This window comes from Musca domestica, unplaced genomic scaffold (assembly GCF_030504385.1).
Source record: "Musca domestica strain aabys unplaced genomic scaffold, Musca_domestica.polishedcontigs.V.1.1 8, whole genome shotgun sequence".
Taxonomy (NCBI): Eukaryota; Metazoa; Arthropoda; class Insecta; order Diptera; family Muscidae; genus Musca; species Musca domestica.
This window is the reverse complement of record NW_026712409.1, coordinates 4764779-4788718: the sequence shown is the minus strand read 5'-3', so window position 1 is coordinate 4788718 and position 23940 is coordinate 4764779. Positions and strand designations below refer to the sequence as shown.

Genomic DNA, 23940 nt, shown 5'->3' with positions numbered 1-23940 from the left:
TCACTCAGTCCATGATTTTCAAAAATCCCCACACTGAAACCATAAAAATCACATTTTACACGATGCAAATCGTTCGATCTTATTTACATATTGGTTTGCTAATTTCTCATTTCATCTCACCTTTTAGCGGTGTCGGCAGCCAAGCAATCTCTGGTGTTTGCCTGGCCGCACATTTGCAAAATCCAACTAAAAATAAAATTAATTGAGTATCGTTGCATTGAATGATCCTCTACAAATAAGTGATTCAATCCGCACATTCATTCATTCTCCGCTAATCTTTTTGCTGAGTTTTTTATTGTTGGTGGTGGGTCGTCCGACGGTTGTAAGATCGGAACGAAATCAATGATGAATTTTGGGTTGGGTGGTTGGCTGGCTGGCTGGTTGTTGGACATGAAGAAACACAAAATCGAAAACCAACCACTTGTTGGCCGGCTGGCTGATGATGTTTAATCTCAAATAAAAAAGAAAGAAACGCAAGTGGTAACATAAATTCAATGAGTATCTTCTTGCTCGCTGCCGTTTGTTGATGTTTTGAATTTAAAGTGTGCGAATTTTTTGCTCTGTTTTGAAAAGCAAGAAAAAAAACGGGGGCTGTCTCGCCTGTTTCACTTGAATACTTATAGCTTGTTGAATTGCTTGCCAAAATTTATGAAAATATTAAATTGCTATAGCTTTGTAATTAAATCACGAAATTGAATGTTTATGCTAAAATAATGTTCAATACGAAATAAATCAAAGTGTCGAAATGACTGAAAATATAATATTTGGAATATTTTGTGGAGGGGTGACTTTGCGTGGGCAGCTCATTATACACTGAACTCAATGTGGGTATAATCTATTTCATAAAAATAAATTAGGCACAATATGTCATAAAAATACATTCTTAAAGGCTTTGTCACACAAAATTAATATTTGGCAATGACATCAAGTCTATATTATAAAGTCGGGTGGTTTTTTTTGTTTTGGAAACAACTAAATTAATCATATAGTTTTTATGTTTTTTTAAACATAAGCATTTGGCGTTAATTTTTTTGCTATTCAAAACTAAACAATAGCGCTCATTAGGGGTTGGAGGAAAAAATCCGTACTAAGTAAGTATTGTTGGGAAAATAATTTTTTGCAACATTGGGCAGCTGAAAAAACACATTATAAATTGAAAATAATGTGTCACGATCTCCAAGATGTCAAAATGTCATAATTAAGGCAAAATGACAAATTACAGTAAATTATAAAAAAATTGAGATAAAAAAGATCTAACCTGGTGAAATCTCGCCTAAATTTTCTGCTGTAGAATGTAAATTTAGCGTATATTTGTTAAAGCTGATATCAGACGATAAGGGTTTTACATATGCAGTGTCAAATTTTCCATATGTTGAAGTTGTACACACCGTGTGATATATGGAACATTTCAGTTGGGAAATACATAAGTAAAGTACTTATCATGGTAGAAGAATACAGGTAGTCACATCGACACTGCTGCGGGGACAATGAACTGTCAAACCAATTTTGGAATTGAAAATGTTGAATGAAAAATTATTTAAATTTGTAAAAGTTTTGATAAATACATATTACAATAAACTTCGATTGGCGTCGTATAAAAAAACATAAAAAATCCACTTACTTTTGAAAAAAAAAAACCTTTTAAAAATTTTGACGTATCAATGTTCTCAGGCTTTTATGTATCTACCTGTATTCTTCTACCATGGTTTCTTACGATATCGGACAATTTGTTTTGACAAATCGGCAAGTTTTTGCTGGAAGTTTTCTAAGACAAATAGATTGTTCAGCTTATAAAAATATCCAAGTAAATTTGATAAAAAAATTTCAACGATTGTTTTTCTAAAATTTTATGAGAACATTTCAAAAATGTTAATATTTGATGCACAATTTAAATTTTATTCCCAAAGATATCCGTTATCAGTTACAATCAACAGGGTGTCTCGTACAATAAGGAATATTTCAAAACGAGGTTGCCACATCTATATTAAAAACAAACATAATATGCCTCTGGCAACCCTAACTGAAGATGTCAACTGCTGTGTGAAGCTTCCTTTTTCAAATAACTGTAAACGCGCAAATCTGATCGTTGGCAACGCGTCGTTTTCAGTAGTTCTTTAATTTCTTGATCTTGTGCTTATTCTTTTGCAAATAATTAAATAATTGAGTTTTTTTTTTTCATAATATATAACCGTGTCATTGGAATATAATTGTGTTTTGATCATATCGTTTACTTTTAATCGTTCCGTTTGTTGTTTTGTGTTGGCTTAATTTTATTTGTGTGTAACGCGTCTTCGCCTATTCGAAATAGTTCATTGAATTGTCGTGGTAATTGTTTGTGCGTTTGGAAAAATGTAAAGTGCGTGGTCGAAATTCCTTTGTTCGCGAAGAAATCGAAGTTATGGCTTATATTGGCATGGAATTAAAAGCCTTTTCGTAAAAGCAATATGTCATTAGTCTGTGTCCAAGAGGAATCTTAATCATTAGAGAGCCTGGCATTGAAAATTCCCTGATCGGTCGGTTTTATAAATTAAAAAATTTCATTTGAAGTGTAATTTGTGAAAATTTATTTTCCTGGGCTAACTCTCAATGAACCCATGTCCAAATTTAGTTCATTAAATATATGATTCTGCCCTGGACCCAAGAGGAATCAAAATCATTAGAGTGCCTGGCATTGAAAATTCCAGTGATCGGTCTGTTTGTAAATTAAAAAATTTCAGTTTAAGTGTAATTTGTGTAAATTTATTTTCCTGGGCTTATTCTCAATGAGCCCATGTCCAAATTCAGTTCATTCAATATATCATTCTGCGCTGGACCCTGCGAGGTAAGATTTGCAATAACCTGTTGAATTTCTGGACATCCCTCACATGCATTGCGTATGGCCAAAATACTCCATTCTTTCATTACTGAAAAAGATTACAGTACATCATTAGTTTTAAAATTGTAATTTCAAATCTATAACTTACATGGATTCCTTGCATCCATATTGGTACACTCGAACAATGCCGGCATTAGCTGAGTATCCAAACAATAACCTTTATTTGTGGGATTTTTATATAGCAAATTTGCCACACATCTAACCAACAGGGTTTTCAGTTCATAAGAAATCTCCGCTTGAAAATCTGCTGATATACCAGACGATGGTGCCACTTCTTCCAATTTGGTCATGGGTGAAAAAATATTCTTTTCCATTTCCTTCCCCACCTGGACCAAACATCTCAGCAAACTTGATACATTCAAAAACAAAGAATGATCTGTGGCATAGATTTGTGAATACATTTCCGACCCAGAAGCCAAGGCAATGCATTGCAACAAAGCATAAGCTTCTCGGGGTTTCATGCGATCAACCTCCTTCAAAGACGACAAACGTAAAATGCAATCTGACTTTAGTTTAAATTCTTTTGATATATGCTGCAAGAGGAATGTATGGGCTTGGCCATTGGGGCTATCATGGGACAAATAATTCAAAAGATAATCAAGAAATGCCAGCTTTTCTTCGGTTTCCAACTGCGCATATGATCTCACACAACTGCGGCCATCTTTCACCAGAAATTCTTCAAAAATAAAGTGTAAAAACTCAAACTGCAATGGGGATTTTTGTTCCAGGATTTTTCGCCAAACATTAACTACGGCTTTTAAAACATGCGGATAAGGAAGCAAAGCCTCTCCCCTGCACTTCATGACATTGTAAACAATCATAAGGCCTATGTCCACATTGCGATCCAAAAGCTTTTGTTGATTGCAACACATTTGTAAAATTGCTGCCCCATGATAGTGCCAAATGAGACTTTGTGTTTCCTCATTGTTGACAATAACATTCGCCATCAATTGCCAGGTGATGGTTCTAACTTGTTTGTGTAACTCCTCATCGCCGTAGTAGTCCGTGTTGAAGAGTAAATTATGTAGAAATTCTTGCAAATATTGATTTGTTGCAATTAAACTTTGCACAAGAGGACCTCGAGCACATACATTCCTTAAGTATCTTAAGTTTTCCACAAGTTCAGCATGATTATTTTTGCAGTCTTGTTGTTGCAGGCATAGTAATTTGTTAATATAAACCGTTACTTCTTTTTCCAGTTCACTGTAACACAGAAATTAATTGAAAAATTAGTTAAAATCAATTGCTAAGTGAAAACACGTACCACATTGTAGTCTTCTTCTTGTTCTTTGAGCTAATCATCCAGTGGGAAATGTTAGTACCACAAAATGTAAACAAAATGAGGGTATATGGTTGCCATTGCATACATTTTGAGAAAGTAAGAGGAGATAATTGAAATATGGGATTTATGGAGGGAACCTTTGAACGCCTTACATATAAGGAACATTTGCCATCAAATGCCTTAGTGTTGACCAATTAGAAAAGTGGAAGTTATTTATATTAAATTGGGCATATATTTTATTAATATAGTCGTACTAGTAGAATATGAGCGAGTTGGAAGCCATAAAATTTGTTCAGGACACGAATACATATATTTACTCTCTTTAATGCCGTAGACTCCTATTTAAATACATGATCTTAATTAGTTTGTGCGTGTATGAGTCTTTTTAGTACGCCATTATCACAATTAGAGGCCCTAAGGAGCTCTGATAAATAATTACAAAAGTGGAAGTTATTTATTGGCCTGATAAAGAACAGCAAGGATGTAAAAGTTTTTACTATGATATCGAAAAAAATTGAAAAACTAGTAGATTCTTCCAGATTCTGGAACGGATCATATGTCAGCGAGCTAGAAGCCTATATATACTCGTTTTTATTGCTTTTATTGTTATTTTAGGAAGTCATTCTCCGAATTATAGGTCATAAGGAGCTATTTGTAGGATAATAAATACAATATATTTTTTTCTGTAAAATTTTAGAGTAGCAGTCCTTCAGTTTTCGCCTTTAATTAACCTTTTCCTCCTAATAAAGTAACCGAGTCCTGACAATTTAGAAGCTTTATATTAATTTCTTTTCTAGGTCCCATGAACAAATTCCATCTGCCATATGTGGTTGTTTCAAACATGTCTCCACAAATTTTTCCAATGCATATTTTTCCTCTTATAACTATGCAGATTTATCTAGATCCTTTATCGGCAGGCTTATGAATTGAAACACATACACGCCATTTTTATTTTCATTATGTATTTTTGTAAATATTTGGTATTTTTAAGACAGGATGTATCCTAAATATCATTAGAAATATGTTATCCAATCGTAGTCCTTACAGTATAATTAAAAATAAAATTAGGATTGTTACTATTTGGCAATTAGGCCATAGAACTTATTTTACTATGTCAATCGTAACTAATGCAATGTAGTGTGAGATCTCTGGAGTTCGCCAATACTGTTGACTTGAAGATTTTGTTGGGCACTTGTCTCTCTACCCCCAGAAGCCATTATGGATTCCATGCGATGGCTGGTTTCTCGCATTACGCCAGTGAGTTCGGTGAAGTCGGGCAAATCCAATGTTAGATGGGCCGAAAATCTCTTGTATACCGATGACTTGGAATTGTCCTTTTCTGCCTTACCTTTGATTTCTTCATATTTTAATTGTTGCTTCAGGAAAATTGAATTTTTCACCATATCCTGAATATTGGCAAATACTGCACCCGACGCCTCAATGTCTTTCATCGAACGGACGGCATATTCCATATCGAAACAGTGGCCTTGTAAATCCTTTTGCAGCTCAATAACTTCGATGCGTTTGTCAAGGATGGGCTGTAGTACTTTTCTGACATGTTCCTGGATTCTGTAGAATGCCAGCGATGGATCATTTGCCACAATGTGAATGTTTTCGGATAGTTTTTCTGAAGATTTTCTAACTTTTACAGTTAAATCTGAATTCTGACTGGGCAATTTATGATTATTGGCCATTGTATCCTTTGTTTCTATCAATTCTATATATGCAGGTATTGTTTTGTTGTTCCAAAGTAACTGGTTCAATGGAAATATTCACTGCCTGAAACTGTGTGAACGAGCACGCTTTTTGTTTGCGAATGAAGAATGGAGCATAACAGACAAGTTATCAGCTGATGACTTGACAACCAAATTCCCATCAAGCGGCTATGCGACAACTCTGGCTACTCACGTTGGACTTGTAAACAAAAACATTTCAACATTTCTTGAAGGGGGTGGAGTCAATTCCATCTTCGAAAAAATGTCTTCCAATTATCAATCCAAAAAATTGGACAAAAAACAAAAACGCTGTGTCGCCATCATCCAAAATGAATGCAAGATTGAGCCGGTGGCAGATGGTATATCCAAATATGTGGCCATACTCAATGCCGGCCTATCGACAGGGCTAACCGAAGAGCTCGTTTTGGAGACCGTGGAGAAATTTGGAAAAATAACAAGACTACTCATGCTGCCCAACAAATCGTATTGCTTTATGGAGTGTAGCTCTACCGAGGATGCCCAAAACATTGTTCAGAATATGAATGGAATTTCGAAAATTGGACAAAAGGAGGCTGTTGTTTATCTGAGCTATTTTGACAGTCTCCCCCAGGCAGAGGATTCAAATTGGCTTAAACCATTACCCAAAGGATTGGTTATTTTGAATGATTTTGTAACGGAGGAGGAGGAAAAGCTACTACTGGACGTCATAAAAATGGATAATGTTGAGGTGGATGCTGCATTAAAACATCGGCGCGTTAAACATTTTGGTTATGAATTTATTTATGGAAAGAACAATGTGGATCCCCACAAGCCCTTGACCAATAAAATTCCTCAGAAATGTGACGCTTTGTGGCCTCGTTTGGAGTCAATCAGTAAATCTTGTAACTATGACTTTGATTGGTATGTTCCCGATCAATTGACAGTCAATTCCTATGAGCCTGGTCAGGGAATACCACCACATGTTGATACCCACAGTGCCTTTTTGGACCCCATTCTCTCTTTGTCTCTAGAGAGTGATGTTGTTTTGGAGTTTCGTAAGGGATTGGAAAAACGTTCAGTTCTGCTACCACGTCGCTCCTTGTTGGTTATGTCTGGAGAGGCGCGTTATGATTGGACCCATGGCATAACTCCTCGTGTTTTGGATGTTGTAATGACTGCCAATGGCAATTTATCTACTCGACGACGTTCTAAACGCACTTCACTCACCTTTCGCAGGCTTAGAAGAGCGCCATGTAATTGCAATTTCCCTCTGCTTTGTGATACCAAATTGGAGGCATTGAAACGTACAGAGTCCACAATAGAAAGCGAGAAAGCTGCACTTTTGGAAGAGAAAAATGTGCACAACGTTTATGATCACATTGCGGAGCATTTCAGTGAAACAAGGCATTCACCCTGGCCTCAAGTGGCGGATTTCCTAAAGAGTTTTCCACAATCTTCCATACTGCTGGATGTGGGCTGTGGTAATGGGAAATATTTGAATTGTAATCCCAATCTGCTTAACATAGGCTGTGATCGTAGCAGTGGTCTTCTCAAGGTGTGTTCCTCTCTCAACTATCAAACCTTTCGCTGTGACTGCATTCATGTACCAGTCAGATCCAATAGCGTCGATGGCTGCATAAGTATTGCAGTCATACATCATTTAGCCACCAAGGAAAGACGTCTCATGGCCATCAAAGAACTTGCCCGTATCTTAAGACCCTCCGGACAGGGTCTAATTTATGTCTGGGCCAAAGATCAAAATGCTAACAATAAAAAGTCATCTTATTTGAGACAAAATAAATCGGTTAATAAACAAAAAGCCACCGAAGAACAACAAAGACAACAAACGCAACAACAACTCGAGGAGAAGGCCAAAGAGGCTCCGGTTTCCCTGCCCGTTCATACAAATCGTACGGAGTTCTTGCAGCAGGATGTTCTGGTGCCATGGAAAGTGAAAAATGCATCAGCACAGCAAAGCGAGGCGGAGAAGTCGACGTTCTTGCGTTACTATCATGTTTTCGAGGAAAATGAACTGGAGTCATTAATTGGCGAGGTGAATGATATCAAACTTGTTAAAAGCTATTATGATCAGGGTAATCACTGTGTAATATTTGAGAAGCTTTCGAAAAGTTTGTGATTTAATGGAGCGTCTTGACGTAGGAGGGACTTGTAACTGTAATTTAAATAAAATTGACTTTTTTCATAAGCATAAGGATAATAAACCACATTCTATTAAATCCAATACCTGCCATCAACTTTTCCTTATCTTTTCTGGACAGGGTTATTACACCCTACAACACTATGTGTTGCCGGTATTATAAGTTTGATTGAGCCAAAAAGTACCCAGCTACATGTCCAATTATTGCCCGAAACTCCCGAAATTTCATAAATTTAGGATAGGTTTCAGCAGCTACACTAGAGTCGGTAGCTGCTTCACTCGGAGACCATTGGTCCATTGTATTCATACAAAGCAGATTTAGTTATGATAGAAAATATATAAATTGGAAGCAAAGAAGAGATAGAGGTAGCTAGTTATACGAAGGCTAGCCATGATATGCTTTTAGCAAATCTGTGGATGATAATGGGATCTTAGTCTGAGAAGAATTTTGGAGTTTCTATCTCCCACATACTGAACAACCTATGTCTTTTGCTTGGCACCGTGGGACATTTGCATTGTAGATGCTCAATCTACTTCTTCTTCATTTCCACAGTCCTGTCAGCAGTTGTGGTTGTTGTAGCAGTGGTACATGCAGATGTTTGTATTCTGCTAATCTTGTTCGAGCTCCAGGTTTAAAAATTCGCTGTAACCAGAGATCTTCTGGAGTGAGTTGGTTAGGTTTGGCGGTGCAATTAAAGAGGTGCAGGTTCTCTCTTATAGCGTTGGACCTCAATCTCCAGATCATGTATGTCCTTCTTGACGCCTGGGTGGGGTAGTTGTATCCACCATATGATGGTTGAGATGATTCCCACGATAACACCCAAGCAGGTATTGCAACGAAAGCATATGATTATGCTGATGTAAGAGCCCTTGTCCACACCCAAAGTGTTGCCTAGTAGCGCATTGAGGACCTTGTTTCTACTTTTCATATTGTCGCAGATAGCTGTGGCTTGTATGGACGATTTTAACATGCTGTCGAATGTGAGTCCTAGGATCTTGGGGTAGTTCGTGGTCGGTATTAAATTTCCTACGACCTGCACATTCAGCTTTACAATGGGGTAAAGACTATGGCCATCGATTTCGTGGCGGATATTTTCATATTCCTCGCGTGTAAGCATGCGACAAGCTTGCTGGCAGATGAGATTGTTGGCAGATGCCCTAAATAACTTGCAACCGGTTTCCAGCCTTTTTAAATCGGCACATCAATCGACTGAGAACAAACTCATGCTGATTCGTCAGCCATTTTATTCCCCACTATGTCCTGGGACCCAACAAATAGAGCAAAAAATTCCACTGTTAATGCTGAATGTCACTTCGAGGCGAATTCACTAATACATATATAAAATTTATATTTCCGACCTACGCATTGATGCTGATTCCGTTGAGGTTCTAGTCGAATAAGGGAGATATAGAATATATTCAAATAACGTTTTGTGTCTCCATTAGCAAGAGAGAGTGTGTAAATATAAGGCAATTACCGCGAAATCTTTCGTAGCTTAGGTCAAAAACCGATCAAAAACCTTGGAAAGGTCCCTAAATATTCGTCGTAGACTCCATAAAGTAAATATATTCATAATCAGCATAAAATTAGAAGTCGCTTTAACGATGTCCGTCTGATTGTCTGTCCGTTTGTTTGTCTGTTAAAATCATGATACAGCCCATATTATTTGACGTAGAACGTCAAAATTTAGCAGAACAATTTGTATTGTGACTAGGATGGTTGGTATTGGTCCACGTTTTGGTATAGTCCCCATATAACGGTATCTCTCGATATTCGGTATTTTGATGATTTTCGCCACAGTTTTCCACGGAATTGTGTAAAAATTGGTATTTGTAGGTCATAATGGGTTCTATCTCCGGTGACGAAACATGGCATGTATAGGTCCACATTTTGGTATAGCTCCATGAAACAGTACCTCCCGATATTCGGTATTTTGGAGATTTTTGACATATTTTTTTGCGGATTTGTCTAAAAATTGGAATTTGTTGGTCATAATGGGTTCTATCTCCGGTGGCGAAACATAGTATGTATAGGTCCACGTTTTGGTATAGTCGCCATACAACGGTACCTCCCGATATTCGGTATTTTGAAGATATTTGTCACATTTTTTTGTGGGGATTTGTCTAAAAATTTGTTTTTGTAGGTCATAATGGGTTCTAGTTTCGGTGGCAAAAAATTGTATGTATAGGTCCACGTTTTGGCATAGCCCCCATATAACAGTACCTCCCGATATTTGGTATTTTGATGATTTTTGCCACATTTTTTTCACGGATTTGTCTATAAATTGGTATTTGTAGTTTGTAATGGGTTCTAGCTCCGCTCGAGGAATATAGCATGTATGTACCACGTTTTGGTATAGCCCCCATATAACGGTACCTCCCGATATTCGGTATAATCCTAGTCACATTTACCCACATAATTGTTTTACATATGGTATTTTAGAAGATTTTATAGATTACAATCCTTGAAGTATAAAATTGTCTATGGAGGTTTCCGTTTTGCTATGGCCCCCATATAACGGCATTACTCACTTTATAATGTTTTGATAAGTTTAACTGCACTATCCAAATGGTCTTACTGGTATATGTAGTTTAAAGTGAAACATGCTTGAATTCATATACTTTTATATGGAAACGTTTCCTTTACCCTAAGTTGGAGGGTATTAAAAGTTCGAATTTAATGTTTTTTTACTTTTTTTTAGAATGAAATGGAACAAAGGCATTCATTTTAAAGTATTCAAATTATGGCCTTTTTGCTTACTAGGATTGTTGTTTCCTCCCAATTAAAAAGAAAAAACCACATTATCTTTATGTTTATATTTTCGTTGATGATGTATATTTTTTTGAATTCCAGTATTCTTTACAATGAATGAATAATAATGATTTTACAATTTTGGTTTTTCAAAGGCGACACAATCATGTAAATGAAGGAGGGGTCGAGATGGGGAATTTGAATTTTTGTTATTTTTTCTGTTTTCTTGTTACAATGTTAAAACTTATAAACTAATGAAACTAGAATTTATATACGATACGCATATATATGTAGGTATGTTGTATATTTCCCATTTGATTATTTCACATACATTAAGGACAATGAACATAAAATAATAAACGGATTATTTTATACAGAGGGGTAAGAAGAGATTTTAGTTTTTTTTTTGTTTTGGTATGTTTAACATTCATTGTTAAGTTAATTGGACCATGAATTGACAATTCCATCGTTTTATTCATTTGTTTTTGTTTTTTTTTTTTGGTTAAGGTAATTTGAAATAAAGGTGTGTGTGTAATTTAGAACTGTTAGAGTTGTTTTTATTACTTAATGCAGCTGTTTGTAAAAAAAATAATAATTACATTTATAGAATATTTATTTAAACACAACAGGACTTTAGCTAATTTGTAATGTAAATAGAATTTAGATATGTTTTTTTCTTTAAATTTTATCTAAACAAATAAAAATAAATACATTTAATTAAAAATTCAATTTTTTGCTCAATTTAAATTAGATTAATTATATAATAGTCGACAAAAAACAGATAGGTTCTTAAAATTATAAAAAACACTAGGAATATTTACACTTAAACATTTTGTTCATATAATTGAGTCAATATATATGGTATGTAACAAATGTATACATTTATAATTAATATTATTGTTGCTATTGAAATATATATTTTTAATAAAATATATATTTGTGTCTAAATTTCCATAGTCTTGTCATGTGTCATGCGACGAAAACCAAACCAATTTTTCTTTTATTATCTTTACTTTTCTTTTTAAAAAATAATCTACTATTCCTATAAATCTTTTCATATGAGCAATACCAATTACATTTTACCAAAATAGTGTTACTCAAAAACATCTGTATCTGCAGTTTTTTTCTTGATTACATTACTCTACGCCCTTTTCTTCTTAAAATAGTGTATTATACAAATTATATGTTTTCTTTTTATCTAAAATTTTAATATATATTTGTTTTCTTTTAAAGTTTTTATCTAAATATATGTGGATTTGTTTAATTTTATTTTTTTTATTTTTTTTTTTGTAGAGGATTTGCTTGGAGTTTTATTTGTGGGTTGTTTAGTTTTTTCATTTATATTTAGGTAAAGCTTACACCATTGTACCATGAAAGGGAAATATTAATTTCCATCGGCAATTGTTAGCAAACAAAAAGGAATCTAGAAGAAAAAAAAATATAAACAACTAAAAACATTAAGTTCGGCCGGGCCAAATTTTTAACACCCTCCACCATTGGGTAAAGAAAACATTTTTATAAGCGTATCTGAATTCAAACGTGTTCCACCTTAAAATACAAATACCAATAAGACCATTTGGATAATGCTCTTAAATAAATAAAAAACCATAAAGTGAGTGAGGCCATTATATGGGGGCCACACCAAAACGGGAAACTCCATAGACAAATTTATACTTCAAGTATTGTCATCTACCACATCTTCTAAAATACCAAATTTGGAACAATTTCGAGATAAAATATGATAAGGATTATCAAAATACCGATTATCAGTGGGTATCGTCATACAATGTGCGCTATAGGAAAACGTGGAACTAAATATTCAATGTTCTGCCACCTGGAGCTAAAACCCGTTATGAACTACAGATACCAAGTTTTAGACAAATCCGTGAAGAAAATGTAACAAAAATCATCAAAATACCGAATGTTGGGAGGTACTGTTATATGGAAGCTATACGAAAACATGGACCTATAATGTTTCGCCACCGAAGCTAGAACCCATTAAGACCTAAAAAGGCCAATTTTTAGACAAATATCGGGAGGTACTGTTATATGGGTGCTATACTAAAACATGGACCTATACATGCATGTTTCGTCACCTAGGCTAAAAGACATTACGACCTACAAAAGCCAATTTTTAGACGAATCCTGAAAAAAATTGTGGCAAGAATCATCAAAATACTGAATATCGGGAGGTACCGTTATATTGTAGGCTATACGAAAACGAGGACCTATAGATACAATGTTTCGACACCGGAGCTAAAACCCATTTAGACCTACAAATACAAATTTTTAGACAAATCCGTGAAAAATGTGGCAAAAATCATCAAAACACCGAATTTGGAAGGTACTGTTATATGGGGACTATACAAAAACGTGGACCGATATATTTTCAATACCAACCATTTTAGGCACCATACAAATTGTTCTGCCAAATTTTGAAGCTCTGCGTCAAATAATGTGGGCAGTATCGAGATTTCAACAGACAGACGGACATCGTTAAATCGACTTAGAATTTTATGCTGATTATTTCACTACATGGGGTCTACGACGAATACGAATAGTGAGATGAAAAAACTGCAACCAATTTCAGACTGCTGTCATTTCTAAGCCACTCGCCCGACAGCTGTTAAAAAAAACCGAATTTGGTTTTCTCCAATGAGAAAAGATTCGTTGTCCAGCAGTTTGTAAACAAAAAAAAAAAAAATTGATCGCGTTTACTTGCAAAAGAGGTCAGCTGAAAATTTGCACCTTCAGTTGGCCACCAGAACTCAAGCGCGGGCCATGGTGATGGTGTGGGTCGACATAACAACTCGTATTAATCGACCGTGGCATCAGAATAAATGCCGAATATTATCGACAAAATATTCTGGAGGGTGCCTTGGAGGGAGCCTTAGGCACGCAAATTTTGGCCGCAGACCTTGGACATTCCAACAGGACTCAGAACCATCGCATTCAGCGCCACCCAAGAATGATTACAAAATGGGGTTCCTTTATTTATTTCTAGCGTACAATGGACATCCATATACCAAACAGGGACACCTGGACTCCAAACACACCACCTTTTAACGGTATAGCGGTCTCTACGGAGAAAGTGGAGGTCTTCTGTGAATGCTTAAATATCTGGAGATCCTTTAAATTAAACAACGACTGCAGCGTTTTTCAGGCATAAATCTTTGCTCTCAGGAAAGCCATGGAATAGCTGCAAAAAAGAATCAATAAGTTGAATAAACCGGTGACTATATACGTCGATAGTCAGGCGGCCTTGAAGGCTCTCAATTCTTTTACAATCAAGTCTATGGCTGTTCTGGAATGCAGAAATGCCCTGGGAAGGTTTAAATCGCAGGTAAAACTTCGTTGGGTCCCTTGCCATTGTAACATATCTGGCAATGAATCAGCAGATGAATTGGCCAGACGCGGATCCAAGTCAGTGCATTTGGAGATCGACAGCTCAGTTAAGACTCCATTATTCCACTCCGAATACTATAGGTTCTGTCAGGACGAGGAGGAAACCGAGGCGGTAGAGCACTTACTCTGCTACTATTCAACTCTCTTTGGAGTCAGATAGAGGCTTCTGGGCAAACTAATTCTGCCGGAGGAGGAGGACGACTCCTTCTCTGAATGTGAACCAGCAGCTATGCTTCAGTTAGCCAGAAGACTGAAATGGCTAAAGACAACACGCTAATTACGGCGTAGCTATGCTATCATAATCTTCTTATCTTCTAACTCTATCCTTCTTTCCTTTTCTCTCTATTAATTCTTTTGCAGATAGGATAAACACAATTGACCAGCAGGTCCCCGAGTGGAGAGGTTGTTAAAACAACCATGCATCCTTTAACCTGACCTAACCTTACCTAATATTTTTAAGTTATTGAAAGTTCTGGAACAGATCATAATTTTTATATATAAGAAAATTTCGTTTTACATTAATAAAAATGAATTTTAAATACAAATTTTCTTTTTGTTCACAACAATTTGCCGATGAAAAATAATTTTGTTTCAATATTAACGGAACATAAAATCAATAAATTGTTTATTATTAATAAAATATTTCTTATTTTCTTTGGTTTCTATTTACACATAAATTTCGTTTAAAAAAATACAATTGATAAAATTGTTGCTAGGCTAGAATTTTTTCTTGCTTTTTCTTGTTTTTCTTTATTTTTGGTTCATAAATCTAACATCCCTATTTCATTGTTATGTTTTGGTCTCATTATTATTTTTATTTTTTTTAAATATAATTTTCCTTTATAAATTTGTATTAGCTAGGCTGGCTTTTGCCTGAATCCGGCCAGTCAGTGGTTGGTTGGTTGGTGCAATGCTAAAAGGTAGATAGTGACTATCCTGCAGTTTTTTTTTTGTAGGTGGTGGGTAAGTATTTAGGTAAGTTGGGTGATTCTTAGGTCTAGGCGTGGTGTGTATGTGTGTGTGTTCGATATGCTAATTCTGTAATTTTGTAAAGGTTTCTTTTTTTGGCCCATTCTTATTTTCTCATTTCGTGTTTTTTTTCATAAAATATAGTTAGCTATTTGGGGGGTGGAGTTTGGAGGCTTATATATGTATTTCTCTAAATTACAAATTAGTTTCTAAACTTATTTCCCTATACATGATTTGGACTATATCTAGTTTAAATTTAAAATTATTTTTTTAAATAAAATTTAGTTTCCAGTTTTTGGTAAAGTTTTTTAAAGCTAAAGTTGATTTTCTTTAGTTTTAAAACAAATTAAAGCTTTTTTGCCAAGTTTTGTTTATTTTTGTTTTTAAGTTTTTTTATTGGTAAGATTTGTAGATTGTTGTAAGTTTGGTTGTTGTTGCTGTTTTTTTGTTTTCTTACGAAAATTCAAACACCGAAACATTTATTTAAAATTCATTGGAAAATAGAAATTGGAAGGAACTTTGAAGAGTTGATTTTTTTAAACATAAGTCTTGTTTAGATTCGAAGAGGTTTTGAAGTTGTTACAGAAATGGAAACTTTTTTTTTAGAAGTAAAAATTACTATTTTGTAAAAATTTATATGTTTTATAAAAATAATTGACATTTATTATTTCATTAATAAAAAAAATCCATTTACATTTAATTGTATCGATAATATAAACAAATAATATTATTTATATTCCAATATTTAATACATTGAGATATGGGATCGAAAAATATATATAGTCTGAGCATTGCATTCCAAAAAGGAATGAAACATATAAGGTGGCGAAACATAAGCAGCTTGGAATCGTAGCATACATGACATATTAAAGTCAAGTTATAAGTGAAAACAAGGCCAGGGGCTGGATTCTTGTTCTATAAAAAATTGAAATAAAAAGTAGAAAAGTAACAGTCGGTTCTGACGACAGATCTATATCCTCAGCCAATGTTGGATTATTTAAAAATATTTTGATTTCTGTTATGATTATTCAGATTTTTGACCCTCTAGGCGTAGGTTCCGAAGAAATGGGCAAATATTGTTCATTTCGTATCGGACCGAAATAAATGTGATATAAATATTGCGACGTGTCAGGTTTGGATTATATTGATCACCTCCTACCCTTTATATGAGAAATGTGATAATTTTCACAAAATGTTAAAAGTGTGCGCGAGGTACCACATATAGTCGAAGGAAGTATTCCATTTTCATACCTCATCGAATACAGATAAAAATATTGGTATGGGCAAAATTATAAGAAAAACGAACATTTTTATCCAATTTTATGCGGAACCATAAATTCCATATTCATTTCAGCTTCCTGGTTGAGAGAAATATGTTGATATTACAACTTGTAAAGAATCCCCGACTTATTTCGCAAGTTATGACAGATAAAAGTATTGACAATTTTGACTCTTTGCGGTTTGCGGAAAAACGAACATTTTTATCCAATTTTATGCGGAACCATAAATTCCATATTCATTTCAGCTTCCTGGTTGAGAGAAATATGTTGATATTACAACTTGTAAAGAATCCCCGACTTATTTCGCAAGTTATGACAGATAAAAGTATTGACAATTTTGACTCTTTGCGGTTTGGGTACCAAAAGTGGTTCGCAGATATATATAACCTTCACTGCAGATCCTGCGTTAGAAATATATTTGCATGTGTGAAATTTTAGGAGATTTGGATGTGTATTTCACTTTTTTTGAGCTTTTTGCTTTTCAAAATCTTGAACCAGAACCTTACCAGAAGAAATGGTCCGATCTATTCTATGTTTATAACAGATCTTGTGTTGATAGAAATATTGAAATTTACCATGTCTGAATGGAATCGACGGTAATTCCGCGTTTTATGAGTTTCATGGATTCTCAAAATTTTGACCCTTTGTAGGGGAGGTTCCAGAAGGAGTATTCCATCTTCACACCAGACATTGGGCTTATAAAAATATTGTGATGTGTGGAATTTGAAGAGAACAGGATGCCTTTTCGGATTATATAATCGTTTTGGTTATTCAAAACATTGACCTTTTGTAGGTGAGCTACCAGAAGGAATGGTCCGATCTCTGCCATATTTATAACAGATCTGGTGTTGATGGAAATATTGAGATGTACCAAGTCTGAATGGAATCGGATGATAGTTTTGCGGTTCATGAGCTACATGAATTTTCAAAATTTTGACCCTTTGTGGGGGTGGCACCATAAGGAGTGAACCTATATATTCCATCTTCACACCAGACCTTGGGTTAATAAAAATATTGTGATGTGTGTAATTTGAAAAGAGCCGGATGCTTATTTCGGATTTTATGATCGTTTTGGTTATTCAAAACTTTGACCCTTGGGTATGTACCAGAAGGAATGGTCCGATCTCTTCCATATTTTTAACAGATCTTGTGATGATGGTGTTATATCTGAATGAAATCGGATGTTAATTTCGCGTTTTATGAGCTTCATGGATACTCAAAATTTTGACCCTTTGTGGGGGAGGTCATAGAAGAAATGGTCTAACCTCTACCATATTTTTAACAGATCTTGTGTTGGTGGAAATATTGAGATGTACATAGTATGGAATGGAATCGGATGTTAATTTCGCGATTTATTAGCCTCATGAAAATTCAACATTTAAATCCTTTGTGGGGGAGGTACCAGAAGGAGTGTACCGATATATTCTATTTTCACACCAGACCATGGCTTAATGAAAATATTGTGATGTGTGTAATTTAAAGAAAACCGGATGCTTACTTCGGTGTTTATGATCGTTTTTGTTATTCAAAACTTTGACCCTGTGTGGGGGAGTTATCAAAAGGAATGGTCCGATCTCTACCATCTTTATAACAGATCTTGTGTTGATGAAAATATTGAAATGTACCAAGTCTGGAATGGAATCGGATGTTTATTTCGCGATTTATGAGCCTTATGAAATCTGAACATTTTGATCCTTTGTGGAGAAGGTACCAGAAGGAGTGGACTGATATATTCCATATACACACCAGACCTTGCGTTAATAAAAATACTGGGATGTGTGTAAAAGTTGAAGCGAAATCGTATTTTCTCTTTCTGCGCAGTAAATTATTTTCTTTGAAAATGCAGACATTTTGTGGGGGAGGTACCAGAAGGAGTAGACCGATATTGCCTATTTCCGAACTCTATTGAAGTTTGATAATAATATTACGATGTACCAAGTTTGGACTAAATCGGATACTCTCTTCGAGAGTTATCGTGCACACCAGACTGTCAGACAGACATAGGGAAGGACGGACGGACGGAAACCCCTAGATCGATTCCAAATGTCCTGAAACGGATTTGGTCCACATAGACCTAGGGTGTAAAACCGTTATTTCGATGAGGCGCGTTTTGGCCGTATCAAGTGATATATACCGTCTCTAGTCATATGGCTGAGGGTATAATGAGGGGAGTATTTGCGTGCGGCTCGAAAATCCCTTTATAAAAAGTCATGTCCTGCCATAATGCCAAGCGGTTTTATGTTTCCCCACATTTATTCCAAATATTAAAAAATATTTGAAAATTAGCTTGATCAAAAAACTCAGTTTTTTTTGAACCCAAAATATTTTCGAACTTTTCCTGATTTTAAAATGATTTGAACTCAACTAAATTTGCGTTTGATTCAAACAATTTGGAGTTTGAACCAGATCACATATTTGCTCGTCTTCACTCGGGAGTGAAAATTGCTCGAGAGCAGAATTGCTTGAAGGGTGGGAGCCTTATACGGATTTTACTCTTCATTTTGATGCTTTGTGAGGGAGCGCTCCCAAGCTACTCCTGTTTGAAAAATTAGGGTGGTAGCCTAATCGCTCGAAATAGAATGAGAGTTTGCCCTAAGAATGAAATCGAGTGGAAAAATAATATTTTGTTTCAGAATTTGAGTATACTTATGGGTGACATGGCTAACTGGTTTTAATGTTGCCCTGGATTGTGGCAGAATGGGGTGATCGTGTACAAAATCAAAGAAGGGAAAATAAGCCGTGGCATTTGTGTACAAAAGCAAAAATGCCATCATATGCTTTGTTGGTATAGTTTGGTTCTGTTTCGTTTCCTGATCTGGTCTGAGAAAATACTCATTTATTGAAACACAACAACGGTATGACAATTTTAAAAAAGTGCTCGGCACGAATTTTTCTCCCACTCTAAAATGAACAAGGTGTGTTCGCCTTTGTTCTGTTCCAAAAAAATTGATTTTGCTCGTTTGGCTTTTCTACTCCCAGGAGTGCTTCCTCTCGACTTCGAGTGAATTTTACTGTTTACTCAAATTCGAGTGAATGTTTAGGAGGTCTGTTTGAGTAGAACATCATGTTATTAAAATATGGCTTGATCAACACTTTTAACTGTTTGGAATTAACCAGTTGCAGTTTGACTCAATCCTTTTGAGATGTGGTTGAAACTAAACCTCGATGGCTTTGAAATCGTAGTTTCAATTAGAGAGAGAAGTATTCGTTTTGAAGGAGTGTTCCCGTTCGGCTTCGAGCTAATTTCAGTTTTTACTCGAATTCGACTGAGTTTTTAGGAGGTCTGGTTTGAGTAGAACTTTGTCTAATTAAAATATTGTTTGATGAAAACTTTAAAATGTTTCAAATTAACCTGTTGCAGTTTGCCTCGAACCATTTAAGATTTGGTTGAATCCAAACCATATTCGAATATGGCTTTAAAATCGAAGTTTCAATTAGAGAAAATTAAAAGTTTTAAAATTAGAAAGTATAGACAAGTTTTTATATATATGTTGTATAATATTTAACAAATATAAATAAACATTTACCGAAAAATAATTTAGCAATAATTTTTTTAATTAATTCTATGTTTTTTGGTATAAATATTTAAAGTTAAATACATTTAAGTACACATTTATAAAAAATATTTACCTCTCATATACTTTATATTTTTAAGAAAAAATGTATGTTTACCTCCCTGACATTCCATTCCCATTTCTATTCTATTGTTGCTTGTGAGTGATTCCCTGCTCCCTGCTCGGGGTCCTATTGAATTGAATTTTAAATAAATGTTTCGGCCACCATTTGTTACAAACAATCACTGGGTGGCGGCTTTTCGTCGGATGGCGATGGACCCGATACCGAAACCATGGGTAAATTATTTAATTTTGGTGTTATACTCCTCAGTTTTAATGCCTTAGGACTACTGTGAGCTGATGATAGCACCGGCGATGCTGTTGAAGAACGTTGACGCACGAGGACACGCGGTCTACTCACGACTGTCGTCGCTGTGTTAATGACGGATGGTGGTGCTGGCAATGGCGCCGGATGACTTGGCATTGGATCTATGGATATTGAAACCAATTCTTCGACTGTATCGGCTGAATCGTGGGAAGCTGAATTGAAGGACAGGGTATTGGCTGCACTTAGGGGTGGTGCTGATCGGGCTGATGATGACGATGTTGGCGGTGGTGGTGGCGGGGCAGGTATGACAATTGTGGTTAATGCCGCTGCAGATTTTTGCTGTTCCGCTTCGCGTAGATGCGATGGAGGTGTCTCTATCGATATGCTGCCAACCACTTTGTTTGATGTCGTCACCGTGGCCGAGTGATTGAGCACACTGGTGGCTGCCAGCAGTTTTTCAACATTTGTTTTGAGCGCAACTACCGGATGATTTTCCACACTTCTTGAGCAATCATGCATTTCGATGCCGTTGTCGTTCTGGCCATCATTGTTGTCATCGGTGTGCCATTGGCGATTTTCGGCGAAACTTTTCTGTGGGTGGGAGAAATGAAAGGGAATAAGGTTATTAGGAAATTTGTTAAGAAAATTGAATTAATCCTGGAAATGCCATGTTAAGTATTTAAAATATTTTTAAAATTTATTCAAAAACTGAAACAAAGTGGTTTTGGACAGGTTTGACAAGGTTCGATATGAAGTTCATATCGAACCGCATTTAAAACGAGTTCTTTTAATATATCAGATTCGTTTCAAACCACACCCTAGTTTTAATCGAACTTAAAGGTGTATGGAGGAAACTATAAGGGAAAGGTATCCGAAAAAAGGCCCGATTATGTCTGCAGGACTTTTGGTATTGAAAATGGACCATATAGGTCCACGTTTTGGTATAGCTCTCATATAATGGCACCTCCCTATTTTTTAAGACATTATTCAACGGAAATGTTTCAAATTTGTTATATAAAGTTCGTAATGGATACTACAGCCTATGACAGAAAATTGTCCGTGCATGTCCACGCCTCGTATAGCCCCATATAACGGCACCCCCCGATATTCGGTATTTTGATGATTTTAGCGACATCATTCACCGAATTTTTGGTAATTGAAGTTCGTAATGGATACTACAGCCTATGACAGAAAACTGTCTGTGCAGGTCCACGTCTTCGTATAGCCCCCATATAACGTCACATCCCTATATTCGGTATTTTGGTGATTAAAGCGACATTTTCACTGGAAATGTTTCAAATTTGGTATTTGGAGTTCATAAAGAATACAGACTATGACAGAAAATTGTCTGTGCAGGTCCACGTTTTGGTATAGCCCCAATATAATGGTACCTCCCTATATTCGGTATTTTGATGATTTTAGCTACATTATTTACCGATATTTTTCAAGTATCGCATTTGAATATTGTAATGGCTGATGACAAAAGTTGCTTATGCAGGTCCACGTCGTCGTATAGACCCTAATATAACTGCTAACGGATTTATTTAACGGATTGTATTTTTTGAAAATTCCCAAATTCATTCCAAATGGTGAAGTGTACTCAAAGTTCGGCCCGGCCGTACATTTTTTACTTGTTATCCTTCGAAATGTTGACTTTTTGTGGGCAAGAAATGGATCGATTATTTCGATTTTCACACCTGGCCAGGTCCTGAAGGTATGAAAAGTTTTAAATAAGTCATCGAATTGGATCTAATTTTATAAACCAGACTCCCTTCTACAGACATTGCGGTCTGAGTGAAACAGACCTCGTTCGAAGCGAAATGGGGTCCAAACCTGTTATTTCGATGATACTCATCTTGTTATTTTTACTCGCTAGTGAGCAGGAGTGTTCGAAGGGTAGGATTTTTACTCGAAATTTACTCTCTGCTCTTTTGGTTTATGGGGGACTCTTGCTGGAAAAAAGAGTGGGAGTCAAAATTTCGAAATGGAGTAGGTGTTTGCTCTGAGAGTGAAATCGACAATAATAGAATTTGCTCCAGTTCGAGCGGATGTTACTCTCACTCGAATAGAAGCAAAGACTACTCGATCTTATTCGGGTGGCATAGAAAAATCGAGCATACTCTTGTTTTATACTTGCAGGAGTACTCCAGCTTGAATTCGAGCGAAATTTACTCTTTACTTTAATGCGAGCGGGAATTTCGGAGCTATGTCTACCCCTTTATTAGCCATGAGGTTGGGAATATAAAAGTTTACAAATAAAAAACGGAATAATAGAAACTTAAAGGAGAGTATTTGGCATTAATAGAATCTGCCCCATTTCGAGAGGATTTTACTCCCACTCGAATAGAAGCAAAGACTACTCGATCTTATTCGGGAGACATAGAAAAATAGAGCATACTCGATACAGCTCACAATATTTTACGTCAAAATTTAGCAGAACAATTTATATTGTGTCTAGGATGGTTGGTATTGAAAATGAAATATATAGGTACACGTTTTGGTATAGTCCCGATATAACGGTACCTCCCGATATTCGGTATTTTGATGATTTTTGCCACATTTTTTCTCCGATTTGTCTGAAAATTGGTATTTGTAGGTCATAATGGGCCCTAGTTCGTATGGCAAAACATTTTAGGTATATGTCCACACTTTGGCATATCCCCCACTTTATTGGTACCTCCCGATTTTCGGTATTTTGATGATTTTTGTCATATTTTTCCACGGATTTGTCTAAAAATTGCTATTTGTTGGTCATAATTGGTTCTAGTTCCGATGGCAAAACATTACATGTATAGGTCCACGTTTTGGTTAAGCCCCCATATACCGTTACCTCCCGATATTCGGTTTTTTTAATGGTTTTTGTCACATTTTCCACGGATTTGTCTAAAAATTGTTATTTGCTGGTGATTATGGGTTCTAGCTCCGGCGGCAAAACATTGTATGTATGGGTCCACTTTTTTGGTATAGCTCCAATATAACGGTACCCCTCGATATTCGGTATTTTGATGATTTTTGCCACATTTTACCACGAATATGTCTAATAATTTGTATTTGTGGTAATAATGGGTTTTAATGTTTCCTTTACCCAAAGGTGGAGGATATTAAAAGTTCGACCCGGCCCGGTTATGTATCTATCTCTCGAAAAAATACCATATTTTTTCTTACTTCTTTTTCAGTTAATTTATATCGCAGGATATTTTTATGGTTTTCAAAAAAAAATATTTGTTATGTCAAAAATTATCAAAAGTATGGCGGGAAAAGGAAACAATAGAGGAATACACAGGATAATGGATTGTAGAGGGAAAGGTAGTATACAAAGGATATTTTTCGGTTTGCATAGATATCGCCTCACTCTCTTGTTTACCTTTCGTCCATTATCTGTTATATTCTCGGCACTTTTCGCTTTGCGACACAAAACACTTTGTGATCCATGGCGGCGCAGGAACTCTATCGAGTCGAATCCACGGCCTTCGGAGGATACAAAAATGGCGGAATTGATGCGGCTGCGTGTTATGCGCTCGGATATGGAGGCTGAATGTTCCTCCTGAAAGACATGGAAGTGCTAGAAAAATTAAAGACAACAACAACAAATGACAGTTTGTTAATTTTACACATAGACACCGAATGAATCACAGGTCAAACA

General features: G+C 35.7%; 4 protein-coding genes across 4 annotated transcripts in view; 1 reads left to right on the top strand and 3 right to left on the bottom strand.

Annotated features, from left to right (window-relative positions):
• Window positions 1-2717: 2717 nt before the first annotated feature.
• Window positions 2718-4186, bottom strand: LOC101894185 (ataxin-10). Its single transcript, XM_005174750.4, has 3 exons — window positions 4140-4186; window positions 2964-4078; window positions 2718-2903 (listed from the first exon to the last, which is right to left on the bottom strand). The coding sequence occupies exons 1-3, from the start codon at window positions 4175-4177 to the stop codon at window positions 2740-2742; spliced, it is 1317 nt and encodes a 438-aa protein (XP_005174807.2). The 5' UTR covers window positions 4178-4186; the 3' UTR covers window positions 2718-2739.
• A 913-nt stretch (window positions 4187-5099) lies between these two features.
• LOC101890067 (BLOC-1-related complex subunit 8 homolog) lies at window positions 5100-5940 on the bottom strand. The gene has a single exon (XM_005174724.4). The coding sequence runs from the start codon at window positions 5849-5851 to the stop codon at window positions 5282-5284; it is 570 nt and encodes a 189-aa protein (XP_005174781.1). The 5' UTR covers window positions 5852-5940; the 3' UTR covers window positions 5100-5281.
• A 117-nt stretch (window positions 5941-6057) lies between these two features.
• LOC101894009 (alkylated DNA repair protein alkB homolog 8) lies at window positions 6058-8085 on the top strand. The gene has a single exon (XM_005174749.4). It carries the CDS (start codon window positions 6135-6137, stop codon window positions 7986-7988), a length of 1854 nt encoding a protein of 617 aa, XP_005174806.1. The 5' UTR covers window positions 6058-6134; the 3' UTR covers window positions 7989-8085.
• Window positions 8086-20076: 11991 nt separating this feature from the next.
• LOC101893836 (uncharacterized) overlaps window positions 20077-23940 on the bottom strand; it is a 203860-nt gene continuing 199996 nt past the window's right edge. Inside the window, 2 exon segments of the mRNA XM_059130890.1 lie at window positions 20077-20888; window positions 23662-23841. Of these exon segments, the coding sequence (XP_058986873.1) occupies window positions 20202-20888; window positions 23662-23841 (867 nt within the window). The 3' untranslated portion in view covers window positions 20077-20201.